The 21,414-nt window shown below is 37.9% G+C and overlaps 1 protein-coding gene across 1 annotated transcript in view; it reads right to left on the bottom strand.

Moving 5' to 3' along the window:
* The window catches only part of CFAP47 (cilia and flagella associated protein 47), a 491,966-nt gene extending 470,795 nt beyond the window's left edge, over nt 1–21,171 (bottom strand). The window contains exons 1-5 of the mRNA XM_055338249.1: nt 20,962–21,171; nt 16,516–16,667; nt 9,837–9,952; nt 2,616–2,754; nt 147–375 (exon numbers count right to left, since the gene is read on the bottom strand). Of these exons, the coding sequence (XP_055194224.1) occupies nt 147–375; nt 2,616–2,754; nt 9,837–9,952; nt 16,516–16,667; nt 20,962–21,156 (831 nt within the window). The 5' untranslated portion in view covers nt 21,157–21,171. The remainder of the gene's footprint in view (nt 1–146; nt 376–2,615; nt 2,755–9,836; nt 9,953–16,515; nt 16,668–20,961) is intronic.
* Between the last annotated feature and the right edge of the window lie 243 nt (nt 21,172–21,414).

The following is a 21,414-nucleotide window of genomic DNA, read 5'->3' as shown; positions in this document are numbered from 1 at the left end:
AAAAATAAAATAAAAAAATAAAATAAAATAAATAAAATAAACATACTTAGAATAATTTAACAGCTTTTTTTTGGTTATATGCAAGTTCAAAACAATCTGTTTCAAAACATAATACCTGATCTTCCCCTGTTGCATTATTTACTTACCAGTTCTTCTCCAACTGAGTCACTTTGCATTATGGCCACCCAATTTATAGGTTCTGGGCTGTTATTGTATAGAAGAGCATGTTCAATTTTTGAAGTTCCGAAGAAAACAGAACCAAAGTGTATGCATTCCAACTTTTTGTCATTACTCGTGTTTAACAATTCAATAATCTGCTCAACCACATGAGCTTTGACACTCAAGAGTATATCTGGACGACCTTGCAAACTCACTCTACAAGATAATAAATTATATATATTTTTAAATTAGAATTCTATATACTTAAGTTTTCTCCTAAATATTTGGATAAGCAGAAATTTTATAAAATCTCATTATAATTAAAATTCAAAGGCCTGAGAGCAATTCCTTTTTCATACATGCCAGAGAATGCCATGACCTTCAGACTATCTGAATCTGCACAGTGGAATGGCGTATGTACAACCTAATTCATTGTCCCCAAGAAACAAAAAAGTTGGAAAACAATCACATGAATTGACTTCAAAAAGGACTTATTGCTAGGTCCATCTCACCAATTATTTTGTAAACATTAGAATTGGATAGGATGATTTAGATGGTCGCCTGTAGTTCTAGAATTCTGAGATTCTTTTCTAACTCATCCCACTCCCCCAAGTCCAATAGCCAATCTCATCTCAATCCTAATAACCCTATTCCCTATGAAGTAAAATCTCAGCAAAATTCCACTTGTTTGTTGAAATGAAGATCTCCCCATAAAGCTTCACTTCCTAGACTAATTTCAAATCCCTTTTGAAACTGCCCACATATGCACATGCCTCCCTCTGTGGCATAAATGCAATCCTTTTGACTCTCACCCCATCAAATACCACAAATAACTCACCACTCCACAAAAATCACATAAGTCCTTATCTTACACTACATCTGTGTCACAGTGGGCAAGTCTGGCACCATCTAAGCATATCTCTCCTCCTTTAGCTTTCTTGATGCCATACTTTGATGGTTTCCTTCTAACTTATTCAGACGTTACCTTCTCGTTCTTCTAAGGCTTGGATATTTTATAAACTGCATGAATAATAATGTCTCTCTCCTACTCTTTTATACTCAGCCCTCCTTGTCAAAGTTATTTTCAACACTTCATGCTTCAATACAACTTATCCACTGACACTCCTCAAGCCAATACACCTCGACCAAATTCTTTTTCTGTGCCTCAAGATAAGTAAATCTAATAGGCTCCACAGGATTCTGCAAAGCAAATCAATTCCAGCAGTTTAAAACTGAACTCAAGATCCTCTCCCACAGACCTGTCCTTCTTCTTACCTTCCCTCTCTATAACCAGTCCCTACATCTAGTTAAATCTGCCTCCATAACATTTCTTCAATCAGCACACTTCTCTCTATACTTCCCAATCTGTACCTTAGCTGAAGCCTTCATCATTTCTTTTCTATTTTACTATTATAGTTAGTAGTCAGGCTATCTCTCCACATATGTACTCCCTGATTTGTTGTGCCCACTGTTATCAGCACGACCTTTCTAAATTGCAAACTAATCAAGACACTCCCATCTTAAAACCTTCCCGAGATTCCACAGACTTCACAATAAAACCTAAGCTTCTATCAGGGCTCACAACTGTTTCTCAAACATTTTTCTGGCTCTGACCTTCAGTAAGAAATGTATTTACATTGCAAACACACACACATGCACACACATGCATAGAGAAATACACAGGCACACATGCATGCACACACACACATTCATGAAACAAGTTTTGCAAAAATATTTGCCCTTACTATGTGAGATACATTCTGATATTATCTATTTCACTATTTTGATGCTGGTGGTGATCTATTATAGTGAATGCACATTCCACTAATGGACTGAGACATACAACATTAAAAAAGCACTGTCCTATGAAGTCCTTTACTGGCCCCTGCACCATTCTGGGTTTCTGGTCTCATCTCATGTCACTACACACCTCCATCTCTTTGCCTCTACATTGCCTCAGCTCTCTCGGTGTGTAACATTGTCTATTTACCTCCAAGATTTCAAGTCTTCTATGTGCTCTGCCTGAAATTGTTCTTCTAACTTACCCTCACCAACACCCACCTCTCCTGTGCACATGTGCACACACACACACACACACACACACACACATGCACTCAGCTCAAATCACACCACTGCTCTTTGCCTGGCTACTTCCTACTAACCAATAAATGTTTGAGTACACTATCACCTCCTTACTGGAGCCCCTTCCTGATCCACTCCCTCACTCCCACAAAATCCAAACTAGGAACTCCTGTTATGTGTACCTATAGGCCATCCACTAGTTCTTCCCATTTTTGAGTCTCTGGTGCTTGGCAAATAGTAGAAACTCAGTGAATGAATTCTGACTGAAAGAGCAAAGAAGCTAATATACATTCAAGACAATAAGCATATCTGAAAAGTAAAAGTGGAACATATTAAGTACTACATTAGAATTAAGAACCATAGTATATACTTACATTGCCACTTCATTTACAATTCTGGGCTCATCAGCACAGAAATCCACTTTAACAATCATGGATGACTTGGGCTCCACAATACCATTACTCGGAAAAATGACAATGGGTAATTGGCCCTGGTATTCTGTTTTAAATGTACCTAAGGAGAACAAGAACAGATGGTTTATATCTGGATCCTTATAGTGTTATATTCACACTCTTAATAGGAGACAGAGTATATAGTCAATTGCGGACCAAGAATCACAGCTTTGATTATAAGTTTAGCCTCTGGGGTCACCCAACAAATGTGAACTGATTGTTAGGACTCAAGCTTCATTGATCATTAAAATATACTATCTGCTTACAATGTTCAGACATGTATGCTAAGAGCTTTGTATATGTTAATCTATGTAATCCTCAGAGTGATTCTCTGATATAGGTTCAATCATTACCTCCATTTTATAAATAAGGAAAAGAAGCTTACAATGGTTGAGTGATTTGTGGTAGATTACACAGTTGACTTCAATTCTTCACCCTTCTCTGCATCTTACCATTATGCTACTGTGGGCAAAGTATCTTTTCCTACTCCATGACTTTGGGCCTGAACATGTGATTTGCTTTGACCAATAGCATATGGGTAGAACTGAAAACATGCCAGCTCCAATCCCAGATGTTCTCTGGCACTACTATCATGTAAGGTGCTTGAATAACTGATGCCCCTTTGGCCTGTGGTTCAGAATGAGCACATGTAGAACACAGCCTCCACCTGAGTCACAGACCTGCAGTGAGTAACAGAAAATCCTCAGCTGCCTAAATTTGAAGCAGAGATACCCAGCTGAGCCCAGCTTAGATCAGTCAAGTTCCAGCCAATCTGCATACAAATGAACAATCAAAATACAATTGCCTTCCTAAGACACAAAATTGTGGGGTGGTTTGTTACATAGCAATAGCTGACTGCCACAGTTAGAAACTAATAGAGCTAGGACTTTCACCTGGATGTTTCTGACCAAAGGGCTCACACTTATGGACACTGCCACTTTTTAAAAGATGTATTTATTTATTTATTTATTTATTTATTTATTTATTTATTTATTTATGTAAGTAAGTAATCTCTACACCCAATGTAGGGCTAGAACTCAACCTCAAGATCAAGAGTCACCTGCTCATCCAACTGAGCCAGTCAGGAGCCCTGTCACTTACTGATAAATGAATTAATGCAGTTCACATAGGGAAAGGGCAAAAGGAATGGGTTTCTAGAATCAAATAGCATGGGGCACGTGGGTGCCACAGTCAGTTAAGTGTTTGACTCTTGATTTCAGCTCAGATCTTGAGATCGAGCCCCGCACTAGACTCCTCAGTCAGCATAAAGTCTGCCTAAAGACTATCTCCCCCTCTCCCTCTACCCCTTCCTCCATATTTGCTCTCTCTCTCTCTCTCTCTCTAGATCTCTAAATTAGTCTTTTTTTTAAAAAATAGAATCAAATAGCATATGAGGAGCCTGAGAAAATGTCTTATTCTGAAAGCAGAAATGGTTCATAATTTATGGTCATGTTTAGTCACTGCATGATATCCTTGAGCTCACACATTATGTTTTCTCATCTCCGTGGTTCAAGCACCCTACACAGTGCCTAGCACCATGTGGTGCTCAAGATGTGTCCAACAAATGGAAGTAGCCAGTCACAAGTTTCCTTAATATCATTATGCAAAATAAACACAAATGAGCATCCTGCCAACATAAACTTTGCAAATTCTAGCTCACCAATTCTAAATCACATTTGATGAAATTTTCCAAAATTACGAATTTCATTTTGGAAAATAAAATATTAGCATAATAAAAGTGTTGAAAGTATAAAAAGGCAAAAAAACTTTTTAAAGTACAGAGATGATCTGATGGAAAAGTCAAACAGTAACAAAATTCGTTCCTCTGATCATTTTAGGGAAGTACTAAGAACATATTTAAGAGTTTTTTTTCCTAAAAAAAAAAAAAGAGTTTTTTTCCTGTCATAAAACAAAAATTCAAATAAACGTTACTGACTCAGTTCTTCAGAAAAGGAAAATTATGTGAGTCGCAGTTAAGGCTGAGTCAGTGATATAGTTCCTATATTGTAATCATTTTGATATAATTTGACAAAAGAATTTAAGGGAATATTTCAAAAATTTATTTAGGAACAACCCTCAAACCAAAAAGAACATAGTTCAGTCTTCCAAATATATTAAAACAGTGGCTACACAAATATTACTGTGTCTTATACAACTTTATTGCCACTAGTCATAGTGAAATATTTGACTTTTATTTTTAAATCACTAACAACAGAAGCAAGGACATCATACTAAGGGAAGAGTGTCATTGAAGGAAGGATGTTACAGAAGGAATTTGTCATCAAATTTTCATTTCTTTTTAGATATGACACTGGCTGATGTTTGGAGAATGAACTAGGAGATAAGGGACTTCAGAGAAATAATTTCAGTTGGTATACTTACTAAGCAAAAGAAGATGATGGGCCCGTTGTAGAAAAGTGGCAACAGGACAGAGGAAAGAGGATTACTGACATAATTAGGAAATTGAATAGAGAGGATTTAATAACTAAGGGGGTAGGAGGTGTAAAAAAGGAAGAGGTCAAGGATTTTGCCCAGTTTCTGACTTGCCCAGATACATGGTAGTGATGTTTAATGAAAAAGAGAAAAGGAAAAGTTTTGGGGAAAAGGTGAGGAGCTTAGTTTTAAACATGTGAAGTTTGAGACCTGAAGGAAATGAAGAGGACTGTATAGACCTCAGTGGAGAACAGGAATGGCAGTGATTACCTAGGGGGAATGTGCTGACTCAGGAAACATGTGCATGTGTGTGTTTGTGTCCATGCACATCCATGCAGATTCTAAGAAATGCTCACATTTAAGCAACCCCTCAAAAAGGGATAACAATCCACAAAAGATAATTGAAGAGGAGGAAGGTGGTAGAAATGAATAATTCTCACATCAATACTAAATATTTACTGAACACTTAATATGTATCAGAGAGTGTGCTAAGCATCATATTAATCATCATTACAATTAGAGGAGGCAGGCACTATGTTTATCTCTACAATAGATGTTCGAGAAGTGTAAATTCCTTGCCTGGGGCTTCCCAGCCAGTAAATATAAGGATTTGAGTCCTGGAAGACCTCACTCTGGAACCTGAATCACTATTTTATATAAGCCATTGAGGAGTCAAAGAAGTCGAACTTTTGGCTTTTTTTTTTTTTTTCAAGACAACACCAGTGACCACCTGTGTCAAATGTTGCTCATTAAGTCATGTAAAATAAATGCTTAGTCTTGTTCACTAATGAGACTTAGGAGAGCACATGATATGTGAGTCTACACATAGTTGTGGATGGGATGATGGGTCCTCTACACAAACCTCTATGTTTTTTGTGTCTGAGTTGCTCTACTTTCCCTAGAGAAGCAGCTCAGGCATTGGGTGATGAAGTATATACATTGTTACCTTGTCTTTATTCTTCCAAAATTCTTTTAGAAACTATGAAGTATTCATGTAAAAGTATTTGTAATATTTTATTTTTTCCTTCCCTTCCCCTATGTTCATATGTTTTGTTTCTTTTTTTTAATTTAATTTAATTTAATTTAATTTTATTTTATTTATGATAGGCACACAGTGAGAGAGAGAGAGAGAGAGGCAGAGACATAGGCAGAGGGAGAAGCAGGCTCCATGCACCGGGAGCCCGACGTGGGATTCGATCCCAGGTCTCTAGGATCATGCCCTAGGCAGAAGGCAGGTGCTAAACCGCTGCGCCACCCAGGGATCCCCCATCTGTTTTGTTTCTTAAATTCCATGCAGACCATAATGGACGCTGAACTCTAGGAAACAAACTGAGGTTTGCTCGAGGGGAGGTGGGGGGGAAGGGGTAATTGGGTGATGGGCATTAAGGAGGGCACTTGATGTAATGAGCACTGAGTGTTCTTTGCAACTGATGAATCACTAAACTCTACCTCTGAAACTAAAAACAAAAATAAAACAGAACAAAACAACAAAAAAAGGCATTTGTAATACCAAGCCAAGGCAAACAGTTTGTAGTTTTATAGGCTGCTACTGAAAAATCAAGAGTCACAAACCCAAGGTCATCGTCATTTCCTATGTATGCTTTTTTTTTTTTTTTAAGTTTCCTTGGGTCTAAGCATTCTGAGGATATACCAGTCTTCATATGTCTCCAGACAACTGCTTTGGAGACTCTTCAGAATATCCATATGGGATTAAACAGGTTACTTCTAAGTTCAATCAGCTTTCATTGAAAGCCTAATGCTTTTATTGTTATGTACTAAAATGACAAATCATTTTTTTTTATTTTGTAATATCCTGGTCAAATTATTTTTAGAATTTTTTTTTATTCAACTAATGATCCTTTACTGAAACTCTGAGAGATCACTGAACCAAATCAATTACACAAAGGTTTATTGAATGTCTACTGTTGCCCAGGATTATATTATGCAAGAAATGCATATTGAGATTCCATGACATCAGTTTCTAAGAAAACAAAAAATACACATTGAGAATAAGTAATGAGTGTTTCTCTGAGTAGTTAAGGAGGATCCCAAGCACCAGTCCCAGGACTTGGTCCAATTTAGCAAACTTCCTGGTTTATAGATGATGATAGGCTTTTCTAGACTGTGAAGCAGTGAGATGATGCTGATGATCAGGGAAAGGGGGAGAGTAGGCATTAAGAGCAAGAGAAAGGACATATTATCTTGGACAAAATAAGCCAAGAAAACCTAAAGGTTGATGAGTTCTAAGATAGCTGCTCAAACACAGAAATGGTGTGTGAAGATCTCACGAGAGACTTTAAAGACTGTTCTACATTATAACGCTGTAGTAGAAAAAGTCGTCTCAGATATTCAAGGTTACCGAGGGAAAGAGGGAAATGATTGCAGTTCCAGGCATGCTAAAATAATAATGCTTTTTCAGTGATGTTCTTTAAAAGATAAAAACTGAGAAACAATAAAATCATAAAACAGAACATGGAGTTCACCAGCTCAGAAAGTACTAAGAGTAGAGACTTATCTTAAAGACAAAACCATGTCTTCAAAATGAAAAGACAAGCACTACTTTGCACAGTAAGGAGTAAATTCAGGAAACATAGAGGGTGAGAAAGCAAAATGTATTCAACAATATTTGGCTAAATCCATGGATAATTACTCCATAATGGGCTATTAAAATAAAAAATCATGAAGCTGTTACATAGATCAACTAACAACCCCTCTGTCACCACCAGAGAGAAAAACAAAGCTATACATACCATGAATCTGCTGAGTGTGGCTTTTTAATGTTCTCTTAAGCATGCTTATAAATTTATAAACATTTGATCTTTGACTCTAAAACTATAAAATATTTGTCACATAAAATCTTTTTAAAAAATTTTATTAAAATCATCTTTGGGTGCTAAATCTATTTTCTGCATAAGTGTTTTTCCTCATGAAAATACATTATTATTCTCATGAATATTTATATACTGTGCTTGTAGATAATAAGGACTTTATGACACCTTACAGACACTTGCTACTGTGAATATAAAACATAATATCAATTTTGCTTATGGTGGAAAAAATAATATTGTTCAGTTCAAAGAAGGAGAAACAAAGTCAACACTAAGAAAATATATTCCATTGATAATAATTTGGTTTACTTTGTAAGGTAATATTAACATTTCTTGGTACTCAATTACAATTTACAAACTGTAGTATTTACTACAAATCCTGTGAACACACAAAATATTAATATAACACTAAAAGCCAGTGTGGTTACTTTTCCTAAAATGTATGGGTCTAGATCTGAGGCTTAATTTTATTTACTTTATTTTATTAAGTACAATAATACTGAATATTCATTTAAAATTAAAATCACATATACTTGTTACTTACAGAGAGCTTTTATATGTAATAAAGCTGTACAGTTTGGTGACATTTTACAACAAGGAGAGGATATGATCAACACTTTGAAGGGTTTAGAATGCACAACAGTTAAGAGAGATTTTTGGAAAATAAATAATAAAAATAAAATTCTCTCAATTACATACCACTGCTCTAAAAAACAGGGTCTAAAGGACCATACAGTCCATAATTACTAAACATGAGACATCCCATCCTTAACATTGGAGTCAGACCACAAACGAGTCTAATATTCTACAATTCCACAGGCATCAGAAATTTAATCATTTAAAAAACAAAGCATGGAAAGTTGAAATGAGCAACATTCAGGGAAGAACAATTATCAGTTTTATTTGTTTAACCTCAGGAAGAAATCAATACAGTGACAAACTGCCTTTGTCTTAATAATTCCCACTGCTCAAACAGCCCCAAAGAATATCCTCACTTAGTGTAACAGGCTTAGAATTAAGACCAGTTTTATGTATCTGAGAAACAGTCTCAGAAAAAAATGCCCTCCCTATGTGGATCTAGTCCTCATGTCAGCTCAGCAGAAATGGAAGCCTTGCCAGCCCAGATGCTGACCATCCAATTAGGTCAATGAAGGTATAAGCAATTTTATTATATACTATATATCATCAATGAAGAGTATGCATGAACACAGACACATACAGACATACACACCTTTATGGAAACTCTTAGGTCACAGTAAAAATCTCTAGAAACAATCCAGTCTGGAAAAAGCATTTACTCTTTCAACAAGAAGTTAGTAAGATCTTTCTAGAGACCATTGTGTAAATTCAAAGTTGAATATGATAGAGAAAAAGAACAAATATTTATTGAGTGCTGATGAGTCAAGTACCATATTACAACCATAGGTTCATACATAATTAAAAAGAGTTAATTTTATTAACCACAGTATATAAATGAGAAATATCAAGTACAACATCCTAAAAGATAACTTGCCCCAGATCACACAGCTAGTAAGGCACTGTGCCCTGATTCTATCTCTGATGGCTCACTCTGAGAACTATGTCACTCCATAACACATATCCTGCCTTCTGTCTGCAGGGAAATCACCAGTCACCTGGGAGTCAGGCTATTAATCAGAATCATAAGGAGACAGATTCATCTTTCCTGCATTATTATCTATCAGTCTTTTACAGCCATTCTATTTAAGGGCCTTCAGTTTTGAGCTATTTCAAATGACAGACATCTTTTGGTGGGGAGTGAGGAATGAATCAGAGAGCCCATTAATTATACAAAGTATACATTTTAAATAATACCAACTTTCTTCCAAAAGTGGAAGTTAATTTATATAACAGAAAGATGTACCTGGAACTCTGCCATGGTTAACGATATTAATCTCTTTACAATATACTTTACTATCAGCAACCAATGTGCCAAAATTAACTTCTGACTCGATTTCCAATTGACAGGATGGAATCAACCTAGAGGAAGAGAAAAGTGGACACTATAATTAACAATTATACCCTCATACTTAAATCCACAGGGGGACATACATAGACACCTTTATTAATTCCTTGTAAGACACTTATGTTTCCTTACACGTCTGTTGATGGCATATTTATCAGTAAAGAGAACTGTGAAATAGACATGAAAACAAGATAATGAGATGCATTTTAACAAAGAAATCAGACTTTATGCATCTAAGAACATGGTTACCCTCTTAAGTACTCACCTTGATAGGCTACCCACATATCTCAGTAGTTTTGTTGCTCCAAGCATTCTTGGAATCTCCACCTAAACCTATAATACACTCTTTAAGCCCTCCTCAAAAAGGATGGAATTGATCTTAACAAAGCAGTTTGGATGATGCCAAATCTGATGAAATAAAAGAAGGCGCTATGCTATAAAATGCCATTTGGAGACTAAAGCAAGGTCTAAGCACAAAGAGATACAATTGATTTTTCACCTGTGTCTCTAACTTAAAGGGCTCACTGTAGCATATCTATACCATATATTTCATACACCTTTTAAAAATCCATTATAATCCTATATGCATGTCTCATAAGGATATATATATATTTTGTATATGGCTAATTCATAATTTATAAACATCATTAAATATATTATCCTGTTTGATACTAAAAGTTTTGTGAAAGGGTAGTAAATATTATTATGGCTATGTTACAGATGAAAAGCCAAAGACTTCAAAAGTCTCAATGACTTACCTGAGAAATTATTTAGATATAATATTAGTGACCTTAGCCATGAATCTATTCTGTTAGATTTGGAGTGCATTACCCTTACAAACCTAATGATAACAGCACCAATAATTAATAGAGTAATAACTGATCTTTACTGAGTCCTTACATACCAGACACGATTTAAGTAATTTACTCCACATAGGATACAACCTCCAAGATATAAATACAGACACACATACATACACAATATATAAATGAAAATACCTGAACAAAATATTTACAAATGCTGCTTTATGCACTGGGTCTTCCTTCTGGCATATATGTTTATATGTGAGTGCTTGTGTATTATTAAATATGTACAGACATTCCAGAGATCAGCCAGGACTGTCCTGCATATGCTGCTTTTTTAAGGGATACCATGTTCTTCTCATAAAAACATTGTAATTTTGTAATAGGAAAAGGAAAGATCAATGACCCTAGTGTACTTAATTACATTAATAAAGAGTTTACAGGATCTAAAGGAGGAACTCATTACACAAACAATATATGAAGCTGAACATTTTTTCAAACTATTTCTCTAGTTGGATACAGAGAAGTGTCTTAAGAATAATTTTGGGGGGCTGCCCGGGTGGCTCAGCGGTTTAGCGCCGCCTTCAGCCCAGGGCCTGATCCTGGAGACCCGGGATCGAGTCCCACGTCAGGCTCCCTGCCTGGAGCCTGCTTCTCCCTCTGCCCCTCTGTCTCTCTCTCTCTCTCTCTCTCTCTGTCTCTCATGAATAAATAAATAAAATCTTTAAAAAAAAGAACAATTTTTTTAAAGATTTTATTTAGTTATTTGAGACAGAGAGAGAGAGAGAGAGAGAGAGAGAGAGAGCAAGTGAGGGCACAAGCCCGGGAAGAGGCAGAAGGAGAGAGAAGCAGACTCCCCACAGAGCAGGGAGCCAGACATGGGGCTCAGTCCTAGGACCCTGGGATCATAACCTGAGCGGAAGGCAGATGCTTAACCAACTGAGCCACCCAGGCACCCTTAAGAATATTTTCTTAAGAGTCTACTCACACACACACACACACACACACACACACACACACACGTATATACATATGTATACATATGTATACATACACACACACACAAACACACACACACACTAGTCAGAGCTTATAATATGTAAGTTATTCTGGCTTTCCTCTTGGTTTCTCTTCGATCTGATTAAAAAAAGTATTTTCAATGACATTTTCTTCTTATGTTAACAGAGAATTTATGTTAAGAGACAGGAGAATAGTAGTTACTAGGGCCTGGGGGTGGGAAAATTGGTGAGATGTTGGTAAAAAAAAAAACACAAACTAGAAGATGAATTGGTTTTGAGGATCCAATGCCCAGCTTTGTGGTTACAGTTAACAACACTGCATTATGTATTTGAAAGTTGCTAAGAGACGAGATTTTAAACGTTCTCACTACAAAACGAAATGATAAATATGTGATGTGGTGGAGGTGTTAGCTAACACCACACTAGTAATCACATTGCAACATATAAATGTATGAAATCAACAGTAGATACAGCTTGAACTTATACAATGTTATATGTCAATTATATCTCAATTTTAAAAAAGGAAAAAATTAAGTATCAAACTTGGTAAGTTAAATTTATATTGCATGTCTGGATAGCTCAGTAGGTTAAGCATCTGCTTTCAGTTCAAGACATGATCCCAGGGTCCTGGGATAGAGTCCCACGTCAGGCTCCCTGCTCAGCAGCGAGTCTGCTTCTCCCTCTCCCTCTTCCTCTCCCCCTGGCTTGTGTTCCCCCCCTCTCTCTTACACTCTCAAATAAATAAATAAATCTTTATAAAATAAATAAAAAATAAATTTACATTAATATAATTCATAAGAATTTTTTACAAAAAAGTATAGATTTATGATTACAGTAAATCTATTTATATACATATCTGTATACATACTGGCTACACATATTCATATGTACATATACAAATATACATATGCATATATTATATACAAATTTAAAACATAGTTTATTGGTGATCAGCAAAAATCTTTTAAGTATAAAAATGTAACACATTAGGATATGATGCTATGGTAGAGATGCAATGGAAGTACAAAACTGAGGGGGAAAATGAGGTAAATTTTTCAACTGTTAACAAATTATTATGGTATTTCCACTTTACTGGATATATTTGAAAAAAGCATATAATTATCTTATAGTAACATTTATTATGTACAAGCAATTACATCTTTGCAACTATTCAAGCTCATACCGAAAAGCTTTAGACATTTTTAAATATGCAAGAGGGATGTAGTTTTTAGGGATACATTCTAAAAAAGTGCTCAAAATCATTGATTACATCATTTCTGCGAAAGTACAGATAATACAAACTTCTGGTTTCCTTGTACAGAGTTGTACAGAACTATAAACTCTAGAAATGGTGCAAGAGGCAAGCAAAGAATGTTCATATCAGCCTTATTTATAATAGCCAGAAACTGGAGTCAGCCTGACATTCTTTAACAGGTCAATGGTTCAACAAACTGTGGTATACACATACCATGGAATAATACTCAACAATAAAAAGAAGCAAACTATTGATATAAACAAAAACTTTGTTGAATCTCCAGGGAATTTTGCTGAGTGAAAAAAAAAATCAATCTCAAAAGGCTATATAACATATTTCGTGGGGCATTGGGTGGCTCAGTGGTTAAGCATCTGCCTTTGGCTCAGGTCATGATCCCACGGTCCCGTGGGATGGAGCCCCACATCGGACTCCCCGCAGGGAGCCTGCTTTTCCTTCTGCTTATGTCTCTGCCTCTCTCCCTGTGTCTCTCATGAATAAATAAATAACATCTTCTAAAAAAATAAATAACAATTTTGCATGACAAAATTTTAGAAATGGAAGACAGAACAGTGGTTTCCACAGTGTGGGGATAGGTGTGAAGCAGAATGGAGGTGGATGTGGTTATTAAAAAGTTAACAGGAGAGATCTTTATGGTATTGAAACAGCTGAATATCTTGACTATGGTGGTGGATACAAAACCCTACACACGTAATAGAATTGTACAAAACTTAAAAACTTAACACACACAGATACACACACACATACACATCTTCCTTCAGCCCCTTCCATCATACTTTAAGAGAGTAGTGTCTTTATTTTGCAAATGTGATAAGCAGCTGACCTCTGATAAGAGAGGGCATACATTATGGGGATAAGACAAAATTCCTGTTTTCAAAGGAAGAAGTATCTTCAACTCTTCTCTCTATATACAGTACAAAAACAAATCTAAGTGCAACTCATAGTTATATCAATGTGCAGAATGAACCAAAAATGGCAGTAGTTAAAATAAATTATAAAAGGTAAATTAAGGGGGTGCCTGGATGGCTCAGTCAGTTAAGTGTCTGCCTTAGGCTCAGGTCATGTTCCCAGGGTCCTGGGATCAAGCCGCTTGTGGTCTCTCTTGCTATCTCCGTCACTATCTCTGTATCTCTCTCTAATAAAATCTTTTTTTTTTAAGTAAATTGAGTATTTGTAATAGGCTAATAGCTTATCCCTTTACTATCATGTGTCAACTGTTTGATTTCTTTATAGAATGCAGTGCTGTGCTTAATCAGAACTTCTCAAAAACATGGAGAACCACATAACTGCAGGTCTAAATTTACTTTACAAAAATTTTTAAAATGCAAGGGAAATTATAAAAAGGCATGTCTAATAGCAATATTAATACTAATATTCCAATATTAATTCTGCTGGTGTTAGACAAATAGACACAAAAGAAGAATATCTATGGAATCACATTTTGCTAAGGAAAAGGTGGCTTCATATGTGTATGAATATGAATAAAAAATACAATTTTTCACACTAGTCTTAACAGGTAATTTTATGATGAACAAAAGTATACTTTTTTCAACATAAAATGAAAATGGCAATTTCCTGGTCAAATAAATAATTTGTATCAAAGTTAATCTCCAAATCAGTTACAGTTGATCCTCGGACAACACAGGTTTGAACTCAGTGCACTTACATGCAGATTTTTTTATAATACAGTACTATAAATGCATTTTCTCTTCCTTATGATTTTCTTAAAATTTTCTTTTCTCTAGCTTTATTGTAAAATTACAGTATATAAGACATATAACATACACAATATGTGTTAACTGACTGTTATCAATAAGACTTCTAGTCAACAGTAGGCTATTAGTAGGGAGAGACAAATGTTAATACACAGATTTTCAATTGCACGAGGGTTGGCAGCTCTAACTCCTACATTGTTCAAGGGTCAACCGTACTTACTTCTGTGTTATATTCATTATATCAGTCCACATTTTTCAACCAATCTCAAAAGAGCACAATTTAGATTTTTTTTAAGTCAAACATCTGCATTATTTAAAATTTAGTGAAGTAGTCATGGCAATAATTAAATTAAATTATGGATACAAGTTCACAATCCATTTAAGAATATAGTCATCATAAAAATAGAGAGTAGAATGGTGGTTACCAGAGCCTAGGGCATGGGGAAATTGGTGAGATGTTGGGCAAGGATACAAATAGGGAACTAGTAGATAAATAAGTCCTGGAGAGCTAATGTGCAACATAGTGATTATAGTCAACAACATCATATTATAAACTTCAATGTTACAAGGAGATTAGATCTTAATTGCTCCCACCACAAAAAAGAAATGGTGACTATGTAATGTGATAGGGGTATTAGCTCACCTTAGAGTGGTAATCATATTGCAATACATAAATATATCACACCAGCATGCTAACTTAAACTTGTACAATGCTTTGTGTCAATTGCATTTCAATAAAACAAAGAAAAGTAAGATGAGAAGGAGCAGCCATTGAAAAAGTATAGTATCAAGGAAGTCAAGAGAATAAAGTGGCACAAGAAGGCAATAATGGTTAATAGTGTCAAATGCTGCTGAGAAATGGAGTAAGGTAAAGACAGGAATTACCAACAGATTGGCAACACGCAAGAGGTAATTCACTGGAAAGCTCAGGAAGACAACCTGTCTGGGGTTTTGAAGTGAGAGTAGAATGTGAGACTGTAAAGACAGTAATAGAGCTTTATTTAATAAGTTTTGCCATCAAAGGTACCAAAAAACACGGTAGAAATAAAATAGGATGTGAACCAAGGGGAAAAAACAGAATACATGCAATTATTGAATGTTTTTTATTTAAAAATACCAGAAAGCTTGGGGTACCTGGGTGTCTCCATGTGTTGTTGGAATCTTGATTTAGGCTCAGGTCATGATCTCGGGGTCATGGTATTGAGCCCCACAGGAAAGGCTCCATGCTCAGCAGGAAGTCTGCTGGATATTCTCTCCCTCTCTCTCCCTCTGCCCCTACCCTGCTTGCATGTGCCCTAGCTCTCTCTCTCTAAACTAAATAAGTAAATAGCTCTCTCTAAACTAAATAAGTAAATAGAGGTGCCTGGGTGGCTCAATTGGTTGAGTGGCTCTTGATTTTGGCTCAGGTTATATCAGAGTCATGGAATTGAGCCCAGTTGTGGGCTCAGCAGAGAGTCTGCTGGAGATTCTCTCTCTCCTTCTCCCTATGCCTTTCCCCACCCCCATGCTCACTCACTCGCTCTCTCTCTGTAAAATAAATAAATCTTTAAATAAAAAATTTTTAAAAATTAAAAATACCAGAAAACCAGTCCTCCATTTGTTTTAAACACCACAGTTTCTTAAAAATTTGTCCTTTAAGTTTGGCTGTAAGGAAACTATGGATACAACAAGCCCTATTGTCCAGAGAAAATACAAAATATTACTTTGACCCTTATTTTCATTTGAAGAATGCTGAAAACGTCAGCATAAAATATGGAGAATACATACCCAATTAGAGGGATCTCTATTGTTTTATTTCCTATTGAAATAAGTAGCTGGTCAAAAGTGTCTTCATCTTTATCTGGATGGTATTCCACCATCACTGTCATCTGAAGTCCAGAAGCAAGTGCTTTATCCAGATTGGTCAACATCAATTTGAACTTTAGTGGAAGGAAAAAAAAATCAAATGAAACATCTTAACTCCTAATACAGAAATAATGTGAGCAACAGCAGTTAGAAGTATACATTATTTCAAGAGTTAGGTCAATACATAGACAATATTCCTTCCCTAAAGGCAAAGACTTAATTACCATATATGAATGTGTCAGATTCTAGATCCTGCAGATATGCTTTTAACAGAACATGGACTGAGGGACACCTGGGTGGCTCAGCGGTTGAGTGTCTGCCTTTGGCTCAAGGCATGATCCCAGTCCGGGGATCGAGTCCCCTATCGGGCTCCCTGCAAGAAGCCTGCTTCTCCCTCTGCCTATTTCTCTGCCTCTCTCTCTGTCTCATGAACAAATAAATAAAAACTCTTTTTTAAAAAAAAGCAGTACATGGACTGAAACTGACAATGCAGTCAGGTGAGAATCATGTAAATGCTCATAGACTCCTTTCGAAGTCTGAGGTACTTAAATAGAGAAAAAAGGGAGAGCAATCTAACAAAAATGTTGCTCAATCATCTATATATACATAACACACACATGCTTACATATATACATATGTATGTATACACATATACATATAGCATTTTTTAAAGATTTTATTTATTTGAGAGAGAGAGCAGGACTAGGGGTAAAGGCAGACGGGGAGGGAGAAGCAGACTCCCCGCTGAGCAGGGAGTCCCATGGGGAGTGCTCAGTCCTGCAACTCCAGGATCACGACCTGAGCTGAAGGCAGACAGTTAACCAAATGAGCCTCCCAGACACCCCCATATAGCATTTTATATAGTTTTTGCATGGGGACTTAGAATCCATAATCTGGAGGAAATATAAAAAATGAATAGGGCACCTGGGTGGCTCAGTGGTTGAGCATATGCCTTTGGCTCAGGTCATGATCCCAGGGTCTTGCTTCTCTCTCTGCCTATGTCTCTGCCTCTCTCTGTGTCTCTCATGCATTAAAAAACAAAAACAAAAACAAAAACTGAATAGAATAAGAGGTTTTATTCCTTATTTTCTCCAACACTTTCATTCTTGTAAACCATTCGCTAGACTCCAGGAAAAATATGAAGGGAGAAAGAGAAGAACTACTATGTGTTGGGCTCTCAATAGGTCAAGCATTTTTTTTTTAATTTTATTTACTTATTCATGAGAGACAGAGAGGCAGAGGCACAGGCAGAGGGAGAAGCAGGCTCCATGCAGGGAGCCTGACGTGGGACTAGATCCCTGGTCTCCAGGATCAGGCCCTGGACTGAAGGCGGCGCTAAACCGCTGAGCCACCAGGGCTGCCCAAGGTTAAGCATTCTCCATCTCTTATCTCACACCATATAGTTCTGCAGTCCTATAAGGCTGATGTTAAGGCTCCCAGAATATAGATGAGGAAACTGGGACTTGTAGAAGTTAATTAATGTCTAATGTCACTGACAGGATTCAAATCACACATCTATCTGACTCTAAAGTGTAAGCTCTTTCCCCACAACTAGAAAGAGTCCCTCTCCTGAATATATAATCTCCTTAAGGAAGTAGACTATATACCCCTAGAAAGTTAAATAATACAAGCCAAGGACTAATTAAGTGTCTTATGGGTAAATGAGACATAAGTAATGGAAATCCATGAAAAAAACATGATTATTATGGGCCAGAAAGGAGTGTACTTGGCCTAGGTTTAGAGAATGGTTGTGAAAGATGAGAAAGTAAGGTGCTCCCTGTGGGGGCAAGAATATCTCAGATGCAAATAGAGAAAAGAATAAGCAAAATAGGGGCACCTGGCTGGCTCAGTAAGGCTCCCTGCTCAGTGGGGAGTCTGCTTCTCCCTCTCACTCTGCCCATTCCCCTACTCATGCTTTCTCTCTCTCAAATAAATAGAATCTTAAAAAAAAAAAAAAAAAAAGAACAAGCAAAATAGTCTCCCAGCAGGCAACTAATAAGCTACCCTTGCTGGGCAAAGAGCTTCAATCAGTAACAAGGGAGGTCTGTTGAAATTAATTATTCAGAGCTTTTCAAAATGCCAGGCTGAGTCTAAGGAGTACTTTCCAGCAATGAAGGACATAGGGCAGTGGAGTGATTTTGTTGAACAGTCTGAAAGCTTCATACTTCCAGCAAACTTCTGATACCTTAAAACCATCACAGTCCAACTCTCAAACCCCCTGCAATTACATAACAGCAAGAAGACAAGCGATCAATTATTCCCTGCATAAGCCTTGGAGTGTTAGAAGTACACAAATCGGGTGTGACTATCTTTAAAGAAGCTGTATCTTCAAGAAGAAAAACCAGGACGGGGAGCCTGGGTTGCTCGGCCCATTAACTGTCTGCCTTCAGCTTGGGTCATGATCCTAGGGTGCTGGAATGGAGCCCCATGTGGGGCTTCCTGCTCAGTGTGGAGTCTGCTTCTTCTTTGCCCTCTGCCCCTCCCCTGCTCATGCTCACTCTAAAATAAAATCGTTTCAAATAAATATTTTTTAAAAATTAAAAAAAAAAAAAAGGAAAACCAGGGTTTCAGCAGCATGTGCTCCTGGTCAAACTACAAGTTGCTGAGTCCTCTGAGCTGAACACAAAGGTGTATAAGGCACCATCCCTACCTAGGAGCTAATGGTAGGAGGCACCACTGAGGTAAAACTAACATTACTAGACGTCATGGGGACCCAAGTCCAAACTATAATAAATGTTTATTAATTCAACTGGTATCCAGTAAAGAAGAAATAATTTGGAGATAATATGACGAGATTTAGAGAGTAAAAGAGAACTCACTTAGACCCTCAAAGATGGGTGAGCTTTGGAAAAGGGTGATTCTTGCAGGAGGTGGGAATGAAAACATGGGTCAAAAGAAAAAGGAGTCTAGGGGCGCCTGGGGGGCTCAGTCAGTTAAGCATCTGCCTTCGGTTCAGGTCATGATTGTGGGATCCTGAGACCCAACTCTGCAGTGTAGCTCCCTGATCAGCGTGGGGCTCCCTGCTCTGCGGGAAGCCAGCTTCTACCTCTCCTCCCTGCATGTGCTTTCTCAAATAGATAATAATAATTAAAAAAATCGTATCTCAATCTCACTCTTATTTTAGATCATGTGTATGAGTGAATGTTTACTATGATCACCTGTTATCAGGAGACTTGATATAGGAAAGGATAAGAATTTTTGACATGTAAGTGATAAATAAGTTGATTTTTTAGTGGAACATTCCTAATGATAAATAGTATTGAATGCAGCTGGACTTATAGGTACAGAAATAGAAAGGTATCTATGATTTTTTTGTTAAAATGACATATTTGTATACACATAGGAAAATGTATAGTAGTGATTAGAACAGCAAGAAAAAGGCCTTTCATGTTCTACTTTCTACACTTAAAAATTTACCTAATACACAAATCTCGAAGGTAAATTTTGATGAATCTTTATATAAACACACCCATGTAGCCACCATTTGTGTCAAATCGTAGAATATTCCCACCACTCTAGAATGTTCCCTTAAGTACCTGGAATAATCACACCATGGGAGTGACCACTGTACTGATTTAAGATTTTATTTATTTATTTGAGATAGAGAGGGAAAGAGCGTGGGGGGTGGGGGAAGGAGGGCAGAGGGGGCTCTATCCCAGGATCCCGGGATCCTAACTTGAGCCGAAGGCAGAACCTTAACTGACTCAGCCACGCAGGCGCCCCAAGATGGAATTCTGTCCACTATGAAATCAGAAGATGGGGACAGCGTCTCAGAACATTAATTTTGCTGATGACCTGTACTGACTCCCCCCTCCCCCAGTTTCTAAGTCCTCTGAGGGTAGGGCTGTGTTCATGTTATATTCCTCACACCTACTGCCTATTACATAGTAGGTGTTCAACAAATGTTTGTTAGACTACGAAATGGTAAACCTTTCCACTCTCCTGGAGTATCTCAGGCGCTTCGTGATTCAAAGGGTAGTTAATAGAGCATTTTGTGGATGTGACTCTGCAGTGTGAAAGCATAAATTCTGCGCTGTTGGGACACAGACACGGGACCCCCTCTCCCTTCTTTCCAAACCCAGAAGGATGAACTTGGGAGGTTCCAGGTCGACTTTTCCTCACCCTGTCTCCCCAAACCACAACACTCACAAAACAAGGCAAAGCAAAACAAAACAAAAAGGCTAGCACACGTCAACACGGAGACCTAAATCGCCGCTGGCTCCGGGGAAGGTCACTCCTGCCCCCACTCCCGCAGGAGCCGGGCGGCCTCTCTCGGACAAAGCGGCGCCCCGCCCCCCCAGTTGGGGAGGCGTTCTCGGAGCCCCCACTCTCCTGAGGTCCTGCTCCAGCACCCCCCCAGTGTGTTACCTGTGGCTTAAGGGGCTCCTGAAACCGGATTTTCTGGTTGGAACGGCCGAGATTGTGCACAGTAACTGGGAGGCGGTACACCCTCCCGGCCAGCGCGTCCAGGAACTTCACCTCCGAAGGGGTCACCCGCAGCTGCACCTCCTTCTTTAGAGCCTCCCCGTCCCGGGGGACCAGGGAGCCCCTCTCGGCCTCCATGGTGGCCCCCTGGGTGACCCGCAAACAGCAGCTGACTTGACCTACAGAGGGCCCGCGCGGACGCCGTCGCTAGGCAACCGACGGACGCCGCGCGCTCGCGCAGCTCCACCCCCCGGTGCCGCCTAAACTTTGTGAGTCGCTTTCGCGAATGGAGAACGCGGGCGTCCGGGGAAAGAACGCCGGGATCGCAGCTGTCACCAGAGAAGCTGGAAACGTTCTAGGACAGCCCAAATCCCAGAGCCATCTCCCTTTCTCGTG

The sequence above is a fragment of the Nyctereutes procyonoides genome, unplaced genomic scaffold (genome assembly GCF_905146905.1).
Source record: "Nyctereutes procyonoides isolate TBG_1078 unplaced genomic scaffold, NYPRO_anot_genome, whole genome shotgun sequence".
NCBI classification, from domain to species: Eukaryota; Metazoa; Chordata; class Mammalia; order Carnivora; family Canidae; genus Nyctereutes; species Nyctereutes procyonoides.
Note: the sequence above shows the minus strand (reverse complement) of the source record. Positions and strands in the feature narration are given on the sequence as shown.